The 16,035-nt window shown below is 37.6% G+C and overlaps 1 protein-coding gene across 1 annotated transcript in view; it reads right to left on the bottom strand.

Moving 5' to 3' along the window:
* Window positions 1-578: 578 nt before the first annotated feature.
* LOC128549321 (nicotinate phosphoribosyltransferase-like) overlaps window positions 579-16,035 on the bottom strand; it is a 55,034-nt gene continuing 39,577 nt past the window's right edge. The window contains exons 8-13 of the mRNA XM_053525906.1: window positions 12,273-12,353; window positions 9,503-9,605; window positions 7,561-7,646; window positions 6,480-6,551; window positions 5,824-5,931; window positions 579-611 (exon numbers count right to left, since the gene is read on the bottom strand). Of these exons, the coding sequence (XP_053381881.1) occupies window positions 579-611; window positions 5,824-5,931; window positions 6,480-6,551; window positions 7,561-7,646; window positions 9,503-9,605; window positions 12,273-12,353 (483 nt within the window). The remainder of the gene's footprint in view (window positions 612-5,823; window positions 5,932-6,479; window positions 6,552-7,560; window positions 7,647-9,502; window positions 9,606-12,272; window positions 12,354-16,035) is intronic.

Here is a 16,035-nt window from a genome sequence, read left to right as displayed (position 1 = left end):
GATAAAATCTGTAGCCCCCTATTTTTCAGCAGAAACTAGAGATGCTTTTGAGAAAAGCGCATGTCTCCCACAACTGCCTAATCGTCTAAATAGTAAGTCAGTCTTTATATACTGTTTACTTAATCCACATGTGCATGCGCTTTCTTGACACCAAAAGGACACCTATACTACTAAAAGTATAGGCGCCGGTTTGGGGGCAAAACTGCGCAAGAAATCTGAGTGATTTTGGTAATTCAAGGGCCATAATTCCAAAGTGCCTAGGCCGATTTGGATAGTTATCGAACTTGGCAGAGCACTTATTGGCAGACACGTTTTGTTGAAGTTTGGTGAAGACTGGATGAGAAATATTCGACTTAGAGTGCGGACAAGCTTTGCGACAGACAGACAGACAGACAGACACACAAACACAGAGACTGGAGTAAATCAATATGTCTCCCACACCACTGTGTGGTGGGAGACATAATTAAAGCTAGACAAAGCAAACTGGACAAGAAATATCATTAAGTGCATTGTTTTGACCTTTGTTGTCATGGTTTCAAGTTGCTAACAGATCTGGTTTCTAAGAGGAAAAGTTAAAGTCACACCTTACTGTTTAATTCCTCAGAGAGTATCTGCATATGAAAAAACACACACAATATGTTATGTCTTTGTTAATTTTCAAATGACTAAACTGAAAAAAAAGCTATTAAATACAGTAGATATGTAATTAATATCTAACTTTAGTCTAGTATTTTCTCCTTTTTTTATGAGTGTTTTTTTTTCTAGGCAAAACAAATTAAAACAAGGAGCTGCGTTCAATAAACGCTTGATGCCCGCAGTGGCATCCTTGTCGATAGATTTTGCACCTAAGTCCAAAACGAGGTCAAGGTCAAACTGAGGTCAGGTGATGTTTGAAGATGAGGAGTGGTCACAGTTTACATTTGTATTAGTATCAATTCATTTTTGTAAGGGGTATTGATGCTAGACCAAACGGTCCCATTTGGTTAACCAAGAGATGGCCCATATAAAGCAACCTAAGTCCAAAATGAGGTCAAGGTCAAGGTCAAACTGAGGTCAGGTGATGTCTGAAGATGAGGAATGGTTACAGGTTACATCTGCATTAGTATCAAGTCATTCTAGTAAGGGGTATTGATGCTAGATGAAACGGTCCCATTTGGTTAACCTCGTACAGACGCACGGACAAACGAACGGACAGATGGACAGGACAATCACTATATGCCTCCTGCATCAGTAGATGCTGGGGGCATAAAAATATTTGTATGTTTTTAAATGGAAATAATTAATAGCAAAAACAAAGTGAAATATTAGAAGATATTAGAAGATATAAACAAATCTATCAAAACATACCATCAAGACATTGTTCATCTCATGGTATTGCAAAGGTAAGCGACTGGCAATGTATATGTTACAAATGATCACAACTGGTCACTGCTGTGTGGATATATGGCTGGTAATGGGAAGTGTATATGTGCAGCATTGCAATAGTGCTGTGTGGATATATGGCTGGTAATGGGAAGTGTATATGTGCAGCATTGCAATAGTGCTGTGTGGATATATGGCTGTTAATGGGAAGTATATATCACAGGTGGCAGTAACGTACCTAGGATACAGTATGGATCCATGAGCCATATGCACTTAAATTTACTACAATTATAATGTTTTCTTAGGAAAAAAATGACAAAAAGCCATTTTGAAAAAATATTTTGCTCCTGTGACAATGAGCCATGAGAAAGGTGATCAAGAAGTTTGACATGTGCACTGCTTCCAGGTCCGTATTTTTTTTTCAAAACAATATTTCCTTATCAATGTTTGGCCGCCTTTTCGGCAAAATATTAATCTTTCAGAAAAACCGTACTTCAAAACCCAGTTCCAAACCGTTTACGCATCACAAGCGAGCAACGGCATACGAAACGATAGTGATTTCTCCACCCGAATAAATCCCACACATTGTTCGCATCGAAGTCTCCCCCCTAAAACACATCAAGCTCTCAGTGCGAGTTTAAAATAACGATATAACCGTTCATAACAGACTAAACACAAACTGACAAGACCGAAAACTAGGTTCAACCTTACTTTGTTACTTACAAATTCGCTATTTAACATTTTCACTTTCGGAAATTACCTTCGCCTGCCATGATTGCCGTTGACAAGACGGTGGTTGTAAAGAACGTTTTCATTGGCGGAGACAGTTTACGTATTTCAAACGTAGCGATAAAATCCAAAGAGTACCCGAATATAAACAAGCAGCGATGGCTCACGAGGATTATTTACCAAATTCAAATAAATAACAACTGGTAAGTAATTAAATAGAATTGAACCTTATTTTTAGTCTTGTAAGCCTATATTTAGCCTATTCTGACTGCTTGCAGTGCTATTTTTAACTGACAGGGTGTACTTGATTTGTTTTACGGTGGAGACTTCGGTGCGAAAAATGTGTGGGATTTATTCGGGTGGAGAAATCACTATCGTTTCGTATGCCGTTGCTCGCTCATGATGCGTAAATGGTTTGGAACTGGGTTTTGAAGTAAGGTTTTTCTGAAAGATTAATCTTTTGCCGAAAAGGCGGCCAACCATTGATAAGAAAATATTGTTTTGAAAAAAAAAATACGGACCTGGAAGCAGTGCACATGTCAAACTGTTCTTGATCACCTTTCTCATGGCTCATTGTCACAGGAGCAATTTTTTTTTCAAAATGGCTTTTTGTCATTTTTTTCCTAAGAAAACATTATAATTGTAGTAAATTTAAGTGCATATGGCTCATGGATCCATACTGTATCCTAGGTACGTTACTGCCACCTGTGGTATATATGTGCAGCACTGCTATAGTGCTGTGTGGATATATGGCTGGTAATGGGAAGTGTATATTAGCAGCACTGCAATAGTGCTGTGTGGATATATGGCTGGTAATAGGAAGTGTATATGTGCAGCACTGCATTGGTGCTAAGTGGATTATATGGCTGGTAATAGTGTATAATAGTGGTAATAGTGTATATATATGCAGAACTGCAATGGTGCTAAGTCGATATATGGCTGGTAATGGGAAGTGTATATGTGCAGCACTGCAATGGTGCTGTGTGGATATATGGCTGGTAATAAGAAGTGTATATGTGCAGCACTGCAATGGTGCTAAGTGGATATATGGCTGGTATTGGAAAGTGTATATGTGCTGCACTGCAATAGTGCTGTGTGGATATGAAGTGTATATGTGCAGCACTGCAATAGTGCTAAGTGGATATATGACTGGCAATAGGAAGTGTATATGATTATGCAGCACTACAATGGTGCTAAGTGGATATATGACTGGCAATAGGAAGTGTCTATATGCAGCACTGCAATAGTGCTTAGTGGATTATATGGATGGTAATAGGAAGTGTATACATGCAGCATTGCAATGGTGCTAAGAGGATATATGACTGGCAATGGGAAGTGTATATATGCAGCACTGCAATGGTGCTATATGGATATATGGCTGGTAATGGGAAGTGTATATGTGCAGCACTGCAATGGTGCTAAGTGGATATATGGCTGGTAATGGGAAGTGTATATGTGCAGCACTGCAATGGTGCTAAGTGGATATATGGCTGGCAATGGGAAGTGTATATGTGCAGCACTGCAATGGTGCTAAGTGGATATATGGCTGGCAATGGGAAGTGTATATGTGAAGCACTGCAATGGTGCTAAGTGGATATATGGCTGGTAATGGGAAGTGTATATGTGCAGCACTGCAATGGTGCTAAGTGGATATATGGCTGGTAATGGGAAGTGTATATGTGCAGCACTGCAATGGTGCTATATGGATATATGGCTGGTAATGGGAAGTGTATATGTGCAGCACTGCAATGGTGCTAAGTGGATATATGGCTGGTAATGGGAAGTGTATATGTGCAGCACTGCAATGGTGCTATGTGGATATATGGCTGGTAATGGGAAGTGTATATGTGCAGCACTGAAATGGTGCTATATGGATATATGGGTGGTAACGGGAAGTAAACGGCTATGTAATATATGTATACAGTAATGCTTTGCGCTAAGATTATATATGACCGGTAATTGGTGATACAAAGTAAAAGTGACTTGGAGTGCATGTGCTACAAATGAACATGACTGGTAATGATAGCTGGAAAATGTACATGACTACTAATAGGTGTTATAAAGTGTAAGTGACTGGAACTGTGTGTTTCAAAGATGATAACTATAGCTATCACTAAAGGTGATCCATACCTCAACTTAAAGCTTGTTTGAAAATGGTCATACATAAAACCCATTTTATCCTTTAAAATTCACTGTACCATTTATGTTGAAATTACAGGAGACAGATCTATTTACAGGGAATTCCTTTCAATGGTAACTGTCTTAAATATTAAAATGTTAAACAATTTGAAAGTTATGATTCTGTAACAAAAAAGGGTCAATTTTATAAATATTCATGATAAAATTATGGTTTGCTTTCAGCTATTTAAGTCCAAAATTGGGAAGACATTATTTTCCATGGATATAATAGCCTCATTTCAAGTTCAAAATGGGGTACAGTTTTGTCAAAATAAAACATTTTAACTTGATTCTAACTTCTTAGTCTATAAATGCATTATGATCCGAGATTAAAAAGTTTCAATCCAATTTATGCATATGTTTAACGAATAATGAAGGAAAGTGTTCTTGGAACATTTTGCATAATTTTCTGAATGAAAACAGGAAATAATTTTGTCAAAATAGAAGTCAAAGAGTTACTGGACCTGCTATGTGATCATAAAAACATATTGTCAGTTTAAAAGTAATATCTGTACTGTTTACAGAGATAGAACAGAGTAAAATAGGATGGGACATGGGCACACTGGACAAAGTTATTCATACAGCACCCCTCAAAACCGTTTTTTGAAGTGGGGGGGGGGGGGATATAATAAATGGTACTGTATGTTGTTTTATAAAGTGTACATGACTGAATGTTTATAAACTATATATATATATATATATATATATATATATATATATATATACTTATATTTATTTATTAAAATCTCAAGCTATTTATAGATATCTACACAATGCTGCATCAGGGCTTTCTTTAAAAGTTGGTCCCACAACTGCACCTATGAAAAATGTCTAGTTTCTCTAGATGGCTTAGATGAATGGACCCGAGTTAGACAGCTTGGACGAGTGGACTCAATCAGTAATTCAAGGGCCATAATTCAAAAGTGCCTGGGCGGATTTGGCTAGTTATCGAACTTGGCCGAGGTCTTATGGTCAAACACATTCTGTTCAAGTTTGGTGAAGATCAGATGAGAAATGTTCGACTTAGAGTGTGGACAAGCTTTGTGACAGACAGACTGGAGTAAATCAATATGTCTCCCACACCACTGTGTGGTGGGACACATAATAAGCGTCTTTGTGCAAAGACTGTCGTTAGGACTTTTATCAGCAAAGATCTACATCAGTACATATCCATTTCAGCACTTGTATGGAACTAATAAACTAACAGTATGGATCTACATTAGACTTCATGGATGCACAGGCTGACTTTGATTCATACTGGTGGCAAAGCCCAAATTTTAGTTTTCGCATGGCTGGATTCAAAGAAGAATTTTGTTATGTATTTCAATCGCAGTTTGCAGAGTCATAATTCAGACAATTACAGTCTTTATGTTAATGAAATTTTCATATTACAACAATACCTAATACAACAGTTTTTCAGTTCAGCCCTCAATTTAAGACAAATGATATAGATCTATTCTCTAAGCAAAACTCACTAAAATGTTACACTTTCTAAACTCGGCTTAAAAAGAAATAAAAAAAATACATCAAAAAAATGTGAAACAACTATTTTACCTTATATGGTGTTGGGTTCAGTGCCCTTTTATGATCCTGTCTCAACGACTTTATAGATGATATGGCTTTGTTCCTCAAATCATTCAATGGAGGTAACATCTCTTGAACCTAAAATCCAATCATACATATATTTTTTTACATGATAAATGATTCAGCTCTAAAATTACCAGTTATCTTTACTCAATATATTCTTTAACTAAACCATATTTTTTTTCTGTCTCTGTGACTGTTCCTTTGTGAAAATTTACTAAGCTTTTACCCCTTTCTCAAGAGTTTCTTCAATATGCATGTATCTTGTCAAATGACCCACACCATGAGAAAACCAACATAGTGCATTTGTGACCAGCATGGATCCAGACCAGCCTGCTCATCAGCGCAGTCTCGTCAGGATCCATACTGTTTGCTGATGTTTTCTCTAATTGCAATAGGCTTTGAAAGTGAACAGTATGGATTCTGACCAAACTATGCAAATGCTCAGGCTCGTCTGGATCCACGCTGGTCGCAAACGCATATGTTGATTTTCTCATGGTGTGGCTCAAATTACTTTGTTTTTCACTTTTGATTTACGATATTAACTTAAAAATAAATATCCTTCCTGAATTTTGAAAATTGAGCCCAGCAATTATTACAGAACATGGTCACTTGTAGTTACGTACTTGTCCATTTTTCCAGTACTCCCTGTGTAAACATTGCACATCTGCAGGAATAACATAGGCTCTCTTAGATTCCTGTAACAAAAAATACTGATTATAATAAATTCTTTTTAAAATGAAACCTACATTCTCTCTTCATATGTGAAAAAAGGGTTGTAAACTTTCTATCAAAACCAGTTGTTCAAACTGTTAATCATTTTAAAGAAATAATTATTCATCTAAATGGCTCTTTTCTCATTGACTGGAAACTTCTCTAGTTGTGAAATGACAACCCTTTTGGCCTTGTACAATCTTAACCGAAAAGCTACTAATAAGTACAGTTTCATTTAATTCCTTGTACTGTATATTCCTTTATCTTCACTTTTATTTTGAACTGGTGATCTCTGTCCTGGTGGTGATCACCAATGCAAAATTTACATTATTCCATGAAAAGGTCACCCACAATGTAATATTTCATAACTGGAGGAGGTGAATGTCCGGGTAATATTTATATAAGTAAAGTAAATCATGAAAATGGGCTGCATCATTGATACCAAAGACATGAAAAACAGTACCAGTAGCTCCCTTGCCTGGCACTCAGAATTAGCAGGGAAACTGGTCTCTTCTCTCATACCCTAAATGCAATCAGGAATAATGTGTGGAGAGAAATTAATAGAAGTTATAACTTTGTTTCATTTTTACCTAAAACGAATCAGTACAAAAGACCTAGAAGAAGTGACCTACAATATGGCATATATAATCTATTTGGATATACAGTCAAACTTCGTTAACTCGAAGTCAGATAATTTGTACACCACCCTTCTCTCGAACTTATCGCCCGGTCACAGAAGAATCCCTGTATAATGAATTTTGTTCAATAACTCGAACAAATTTTGCCAGTCCCGTCAAGTTTGAGTTAACGAAGTTCAACTGTTGTCACCATATGCCAAATTCTTTTTTTTGTTTTGTTGGTTTTAATATTACATCCACACAATTATAGGTTATATGGCTATTTTCCAGCTTTTGCTAGTAGAGGATGAAGGCAAGTGCCCCTTCGAGCAGTATTTCATAATCGGAGAGCACCAATAATGTGTTTATATTTTACCTGGAAGGGGTGTCTACAGAGAACTCTAGTTCCAACTTTTGGAGGATCCTCGCACGGTTTTTGCATTAAGTCTACCAATGCATTGCCTGCAATAGGACACAAAATGTTATCAGTCATACGGATATATTTTAGAAGGAAATAAAGAAGAAATATAGCTTTGCAAAAGGGAATACACTAGAGAATTGCAATTAAGAAATGTAAATATCTTATAGAGTTTACAATCTACCTGAAAATAACTAGAACTATCACTAAAGGTGATGAATGTACCCCCCGCATGGCACTGACACAGTACACTGCAATTTGACACACACAAGATTGCATAGTTATATGGACTGTATGTATAAAGACTGTATGTATACAGTATAGTAACAAAAAACAAAGTCCCATAACTATGCAGAATATTTATCTAAAAGAACGTTACATGCACCATGCACAACTAAGGTTGGTACTGATCACTTGTGTGAAGTTTCATTAAATTGTGTGCAAGTGTTCGGAAGATTAGGCATGCACAAGATTGCATAAGCAGACCGTATGTACAAAGTATGTTAACAAGAAACAAAGTCCCATATCTCTGTAATTTTTGTTGTTGAAAGAACCTAACATACCCCATGCACAACTACTGTTGTTAATGATCACTTGTGTGAAGTTTCATTAAATTGTGTCAAGGGGATGAGGAGAGATGTTGCACACAAGATTGTGTCTATGTATATTGTATAGTAACAAAAAACAAAGTCCCGTAACTCTGCAAAAAAATTTTCTGAAAGAACCTAACATGCCCCATGCACAACTACTGTTGTTACTGATCACTTGTGTGAAGTTTCATTAAATTGTGTCAAGGGAATGAGGAGAGATGGTGCACACAAGATTGTGTTTATGTATATAGTATAGTAACAAAAAACAAAGTCCAGTAACTGTGCAATTTTTTTTCTCTGAAAGAACCTAACATGCCCCATGCACAACTACTGTTGTTACTGATCACTTGTGTGAAGTTTCATTAAATTGTGTCAAGGGGATGAGGAGAGATGGTGTGCACAAGATTGTGTCTACCGACGGACAGACAGACAGACAACCTGAAACCAGTATACACCCCCCTTACAACTCTGTTGTCGGTGGAGTGGTGGTGGTGGGGGCGGGGGTGGGGGGTGGGGGGGGGGGGGGGGGGGGGCAAAAACAAATGTTTATCTGAACATTTTACCTATTACCCATGAACTAGATGTGTATCCACAGGACACTGGTGTCTGCACCTCATATCACTGTATGGTAATATGTTACTTTTTGACAATGTTAGGGGTTATGTGCATCTCTGTGGAGGGGTAGGGGTGAGATGGGGAAAAGGGCTAAACCAAAAGAGTTCAAAAAGATACTTTTGCCCTGGTTTACCATCAAGCCCAGAAGCTGATAAAACAAATTTCTTCCCTTTACTTACCACTATGAATTAAGAGCCTTTTACATAAAATTAGATATGGACAATTTTTTGTATATTCACCATCTCACTTGAGTGGCCTATAGGCACATTTCTTCCCTTCACATATCATCAAGCTGAAGTAGCAAACAGCAAACTTTCTTTACCCCTCCCTTACCATCTAGCCTATGCAGCCTATAAACAAGCATGTTCACCACACTTAACATCATGCCTGACTGACCTACCCTTCACTTATCATGACAAAATTCCCTATTCTACAGGCAACTACCCTTCACTTATAATCATATCCCAACAACCTTACTATAACCAAATTTCTTGTCTTTACATACTATTATACCCTAATAGCCTATAAGGAAATGTATTCCCTTCACTTACCATCATTCAAGAACAGCCTGTAGTATAAGCAAATTTCTCCTTACTTCACTAAACATCATACCTGAACATCTTGTAGCAAATTTCTTCCCTTCACCTAACACATGCACTTATAACCTATAACAGAAAATTTTTCACTTCTCTTACCATCATGCCCGAACAGCCTATAAGCAAATTTCTTCCCAGGAATGGTTACTTTCTCCACATCTTCACTCAGCTTTATCCGAGCTTTGCCATTTACTTCTACTAACTGCAATAATGAAATGAACAATATTTCTCAATTAAGGAAATTATTCTTAATTGGTAGCATAATAAGCTTTCTGAAACTCTACTTTATTTTTATGAATAAAATTTCACTTCATTAAAATTTGTGAAGGACTATTTTCCTTAGATTTCTTGCTTGTGTAAATCCAATTAGGTGCCTCCATGGCCAAGCGGTTAAGGTCATTGACTTCAAATCATTTGCCACTCACTGATCTGGGTTGTAGCCTCTCTCTTGGCATTGAATTGTTCATGTGAGGAAGCAGTCCAGCTGGCTTATGGAGGGTTGGTGGTTCTACCCAGGTGCCTGCCCATAATGAAATAATGCACAGAGGGACCACTGTCGAATTTCTCCACCATCAAAGCTGGAAAGTCGCCTAATGACCTATAATAGTACCAGTCTAACATTAAACCCAACAAAAAACAAAGAATCCAAGACATAAAATCCCAACAAACAAACAGAATTACCATTTATTTTAGCTTCAAAAGTTGGAATCCATGATTTCATATCCCTATAAATTATGGCTGTTTTAGCCAAAACAACCAAAGTTTGTTCCCATGAAAATAAATGACGTAACAGTTTATGTTTCCTCAATCAAATTAAACAGATTTTTATGCATTTACACTCCTGTTAAATGGAAATTTCTCACTAACACCAGTCCTCTTCATTCAAGGGCATACAATTCAAACCAAACTGAATGCTGCGGTCAAATGAAACAGAACGTAACTTTTTCTTAGACTGGACAGAAAGTAAATGGTGTGACTTAAACCAACAAGAGGACCATGATGGTCCTGAATCGCTCACCTGCCCCCACATGAACTGAGTATGACGTCGTTTTTTTCTCTTATTTGACATAGTGACCTAGTTTTTGAGCTCATGTGACCTACTTCTGAATTTGACCTAGATATCATCAAGATAAAAATTCTGACCATTTTTCATGAAGATCCATTGAAAAATATGGCCTCTAGAGAGGTCAAAAGGTCTTTCTATGTTGAGACCTAGTGACCTAGTTTTTGACCGTAGTTGACCTGGTTTCAAACTTGATCTAGATATCATCAAGATGAACATTCAGACCAACTTTCATACAGATCCCATGAAAACTATGGCCTCTAGAGTGGTAACAAGGTTTTTCTATTATTTGACCTACTGACCTAGTTTTTGACTGCATGTGACCCAGTTTCAAACTTGACCTAAATATTATCAAGATGAACATTCAGACCAATTTTCATGCAGATCCCATGAAAAATATGGCCTCTACAGAGGTCACAAGGTTTTCCTATTATTTGACTTACTGACCTAGTTTTTGACCGCACGTGACCCAGTTTCGAACTTGACCTACATATCATCAAGATGAACATTCTGACCAATTTTCATACAGATCCCATAAAAAATATGACCTCCAGAGAGGTCACAAGGTTTTTCTATTATTTGACCTAATGACCTAGTTTTGGAACGGACGTGACCCAGTTTCAAACTTGACTTAGATATCATCAAGGTAAACATTCTGACCAATTTTCATGAAGATCCCATGAAAAATATGGCCTCCACAGAGGTCACAAGGTTTTTCTATTTTTAGACCTACTGACCTAGTTTTGGACCACAGTTGACCCAATTTCGAACTTGAACTAGATATCATCAAGATGAACATTCTGACCAACATTCATGCAGATCCCATGAAAAATATGGCCTCTACAGAGGTCACAAGGTTTTTCTATTATTTGACATACTGACCTAGTTTTGGATCGGACGTGACCCAGTTCCGAACTTGACCTAGATATCATCAAGATGAACATTCTGACCAATTTTCATGCAGATCCAATGAAAAATACGGCCTCTACAGAGGTCACAAGGTTTTTCTATTATTTGACCTACTGACCTAGTTTTGGACCGGACGTGACCCAGTTTCCAACTTGACCTAGATATCATCAAGATGAACATTCTGACCAATATTCATGCAGATCCCATGAAAAATATGACCTCCAGAGAGGTCACAAGGATTTTCTATTATTTGACCTACTGACCTAGTTTTTGAAGGCACGTGACCCAGTTTCGAACTTGACCTAGATATCATCAAGGTGAACATTCATGAAGATCTTGTGAAAAATATGGCCTCTAGAGAGGTCACAAGGTTTTTCTATTTTTAGACCTACTGACCTAGTTTTTAAAGGCACGTGACCCAGTTTCGAACTTGACCTAGATATCATCAAGTTGAACATTCTGACCAACTTTCATAAAGATCCCATTAAAAATGTGACCTCTAGAGTGGTCACAAGCAAAAGTTTACGCATGCACGCACGGACGGACGACGGACGCTGCGCGATCACAAAAGCTCACCTTGTCACTTTGTGACAGGTGAGCTAAAAACAAACTACATGTGTGTCCATAGGACACTGGTGCCCTATTGCTTGTCACTGTCTGCATATATTTGACTAAGTCAAATACTGTATCTCTGGTCTGGCTGTAAGAAATGCCAGTTAGAACAGCAGGTGCACAACCTCACATGCTGTTTAACATCCTGTGAGGTATGACTCTGGGTCAAATACTTTCTGAGATACAACAATGACTATACAAGACACAAATTTGGATAGACACACAGACAAAAGCAAATCTAACAGTCTCCGTCCAAAATTTGTGAGGAACAGACAGTAATTATACCTTAAATACACATCCCAGTGCTGGTTGCTTTTGACATGTGACTAGATGTGTTCCTATACCAAAGCTGTTGATTTCATGGCCCTGAAAAATATCACTGAAGGTAAAAACAAGTAATAATAAAAAGTCCTATCTTTGTTCACATTGCCTCAAAATAATATATATAGCAGATATTACATGAGTGTCTTTTCATATAGAATCTATTCAACAAGTTTAATAAATTCAATGTAGAAAGTCACAAATGTAATATTCTTTTTATCACATGACTTTGTAAGCTTTACCTGTTGAAAAATCAAAGCTGAAGTATTATCATTTTTATGTTACGGCTTTATTACACTCACTCAACGTAAAACATGTGACAAAACACGTCTAAATATAACAAGAGCCATGTTACACATGGCTAATCCCCCCGCCCGGCATATTATAATTGAAGGCTAAAGTTCATGGCAAGTTAGTGTCTGAAAGTATTAATTTTGGGGAAAGCTTTGAAGAACCATTTAGTTGTGGTCCGCATCAGGGGTTTTAAGATGTGGAAGAAAGAATAAGTCAGTAGTGAGGTGGTTTACTGCTAAATTTTATTAATTTTCATGAACAGTATAGCTATGATGTTTTTCTATATGGCTACTGTAAAAAGAAGGAATGGAAAGCTAACAGGGAACAAGAGTGCCAGAATGTCACAATATATGCCCGTCAAAGCAAATTTCTTTACTCTAGCAGCTGTATTTGCAAATGGAATGTTAATTTTGTAGTTGTTTAGTAATCATTGTAAGTCTTTTGTTTTTTAAAGTCCTCAAAAAAACTCCTTACCAGGTAGAGATACCTTATATATAATAAAATACACCTAAAACTGGAGAGTAACATCTATGTTGTACCACAGAAAAGTGGTCTTGTTTTTTCCCTAGGGTCAGTTATAAAAATGTTACAATATAAGTTATTTATAGTAACAACTAAGGGAAGTTAATCTTAAAAAAAAATATTGCAAGTCCTCACAAAAATCTTTATCAGGTAGAGATTGGTCAAAATACACCTCAAAATTGGATTTAGCATGTTGTACTACAGAAAAGTGGTCTCGATTTTTCCCTACGACTAGTAATGAAAAAGTTACAATAAAAGCTATTTAAGGTACAACAAAGGGAAGTAATTCTAAAGAAGGGAACTGCGCATGACACTTCGTCTCATGATGGTGTATAATTGTACCAAGTTACATCAAAATCCCTCCATGCATGAAGAAGAAATGCTTCGGACAAAGTCATTCTTGTATCTGACCGTTGGCCTCTAAGTGTGACCTTGACCTTAGGCCTAGTGACCTGGATCTTGCGCATGACACTCCGTCTCGTGGTGGTGAACATTTGTGCCAAGTTATATCAAAATCCCTCTATGCATGAAGAAGAAATGCTCCGGACAAGGTTTTTTTCTTGTATCCTTTGACCTCTAAGTGTGACCTTGACCTTAGACCTAGGGACCTGGTTCTTGCGCATGACACTCCGCCTCGTGGTGGTATATATTTGTGCCAAGATATATCAAAATCCCTCCATGCATGAAGAAGATATGCTCCGGACAAATTTTTTTAAGAAAATATGATTAAGGGGAATAACTCAAACAAGAGGGCCATGATGGCCCTATATCGCTCACCTGAGTTTAATTGCTTTCTTGAAAAAAATTCTTTGCTAAAGCTAAACAAATAACCCCATGGGGTGGGGTCAATTTGACCCCGGAGGTAATGATTTGAACAAATTTTGTAGAAGTCTACTAGGCAATGCTACATGTCAAATATCTAAGATCTAAGCCTTCTGGTTTATTTTTAGAAATTTTTTGAAGATTTTCCTATGTAAAATCAAGTGACCCCTGGGGTGGGGTCAATTTTAACCCCGGGGGTCATGATTTGAACAAATTTTGTAGAAGTCCACTAGGCAATGCTACATATGAAATATCTAAGCTCTAGGCCTTCTGGTTTATTTTGAAGATTTTTCTATGTACAATCAAGTAATCCCATGGGGCGGGGTCAATTTGACCCCGGGGGTCATGATTTGAATAAATTTGTAGAAGTCTACTAGGCAATGCTCCATGTCAAATATCTAAGACCTAGGCCTTCTGGTTTATTTTTAGAAATTTTTTGAAGATTTTCCTATGTAAAATCAAGTGACCCCTGGGGCGAGGTCAATTTTGACCCCGGGGTCATGATTTGAACAATTTTAGTAGAGGTCCACTAGGCAATGCTACAAGTCAAATATCTAAGCTCTAGGGCTTCTGGTTTTTGAGAAGAAGATTTTTTAAGATTTTCCTATGTAAAATCAAGTGACCCCCGGGGCGGGGTCAATTTTGACCCTGGGGTCATGATTTGAACAAACTTGGTAGAGGTCCACTAGGCAATGCTTCACACCAAATATCTAAGCTCTAGGGCTTCTGGTTTTTGAGAAGAAGATTTTTAAAGTTTTTACTTTTGGTTGCCATGGCAACCAGAATTCTGTATGGAATTCAATTCTTTGAACAATTTTTAAAGACAACCATCCAAGGAACAACCCTGTGAAGTTTCATCAAAATTGGCTTGTTGGTTTAGGAGGAGATGTTGTTTAAAGGAAAGTGTGGACGGACGGACGGACGACGGACGGACGGACGATGGACGGACGGACGGACGGACGGACGGACGCCGGACGGTGAGTGATCACAATACCTCACCCTGAGCACTTTGTGCTCAGGTGAGCTAAAAATAGGCAAGGTAGAGTTATTGTTCTTGCACACTGCACTTCCTCCCAATATGTTCTATCAGTGTATGAAGTTTGAAGAAAATCCCTCCAGTACTTTTGGAGTTATGCTCCGGACAATTTTTTTTTTGGAAAATACGATAAAGGGGAATAATTCAAAAATAGGCAAGGTAGAGTTATTGTTCTTGCACACTGCACTTCCTCCCAATGTGTTCTATCAGTGTATGAAGTTTGAAGAAAATCCCTCCAATACTTTTGGAATTATGCTCCGGACAAAGATCGTTGCGGACGCACGGACAGAGAGCATTTCTAATATCCCCTTCGCCTTTGGCGGGGGGACAAAAAAAAGCCTGAATTCAAACCCTAATTGGGTTTGTAAGATTGGTGATGTATTTAGGTGACAATATAAATGCTACTCAATGTACCCAGGGTTAATAAAATACACCAAAATGTGCATTTATGAGGACCCAGTGCTTTGGTCGTGTTGAAATGTTTAAAACAGGAGCACTGCCTGAGGTTGCCAAAGCTCATAAGCAAGTGCTTAACATTTTGCAAACAAGAGGGACATGATGACCCTGGATCGCTCACCTGAGTAATATGAGCCACATGTTTCAAATGGCAAACTGATGCTAAAATTTTAAGAATATAGGTCAGTGGGTCACATTCATGGTAACTGAAAGTCAGTTTTAAGATCGTTGTGCAAAACTGTACATGTCATCCAAATTTCAAGGCTGTATCTTAAAAAACAAGAAAGTAGGTCAGTAGGTCAAGGTCACAGTCAAGTGATCCCTAATCGCTTGGGGTCATCAGGTAATTATAATTAAACAGTCTAGGCAATTATATGATCTGATAATTTTTTAAGTATTTTTTCCTATATAGCTCATAATTATAACAAGTGACCCCCAGGGCGGGGCCTCTTATCACCCCAAGGGGCATATTTTGAACAAACTTGTTACAGATCCACCAGGCAATGCTACATACCAAATATCAAAGACCTAGGCCTTGAACTTTCAGACAAGAAGATCTTTTTTTTCCCTATATAAGTTTATATATATATGTTAAAC

The sequence above is a fragment of the Mercenaria mercenaria genome, chromosome 16, assembly GCF_021730395.1.
Source record: "Mercenaria mercenaria strain notata chromosome 16, MADL_Memer_1, whole genome shotgun sequence".
NCBI classification, from domain to species: Eukaryota; Metazoa; Mollusca; class Bivalvia; order Venerida; family Veneridae; genus Mercenaria; species Mercenaria mercenaria.
The sequence above is the reverse complement of the archived record's forward strand: the minus strand, read 5'-3'. Positions and strand labels throughout refer to the sequence as shown.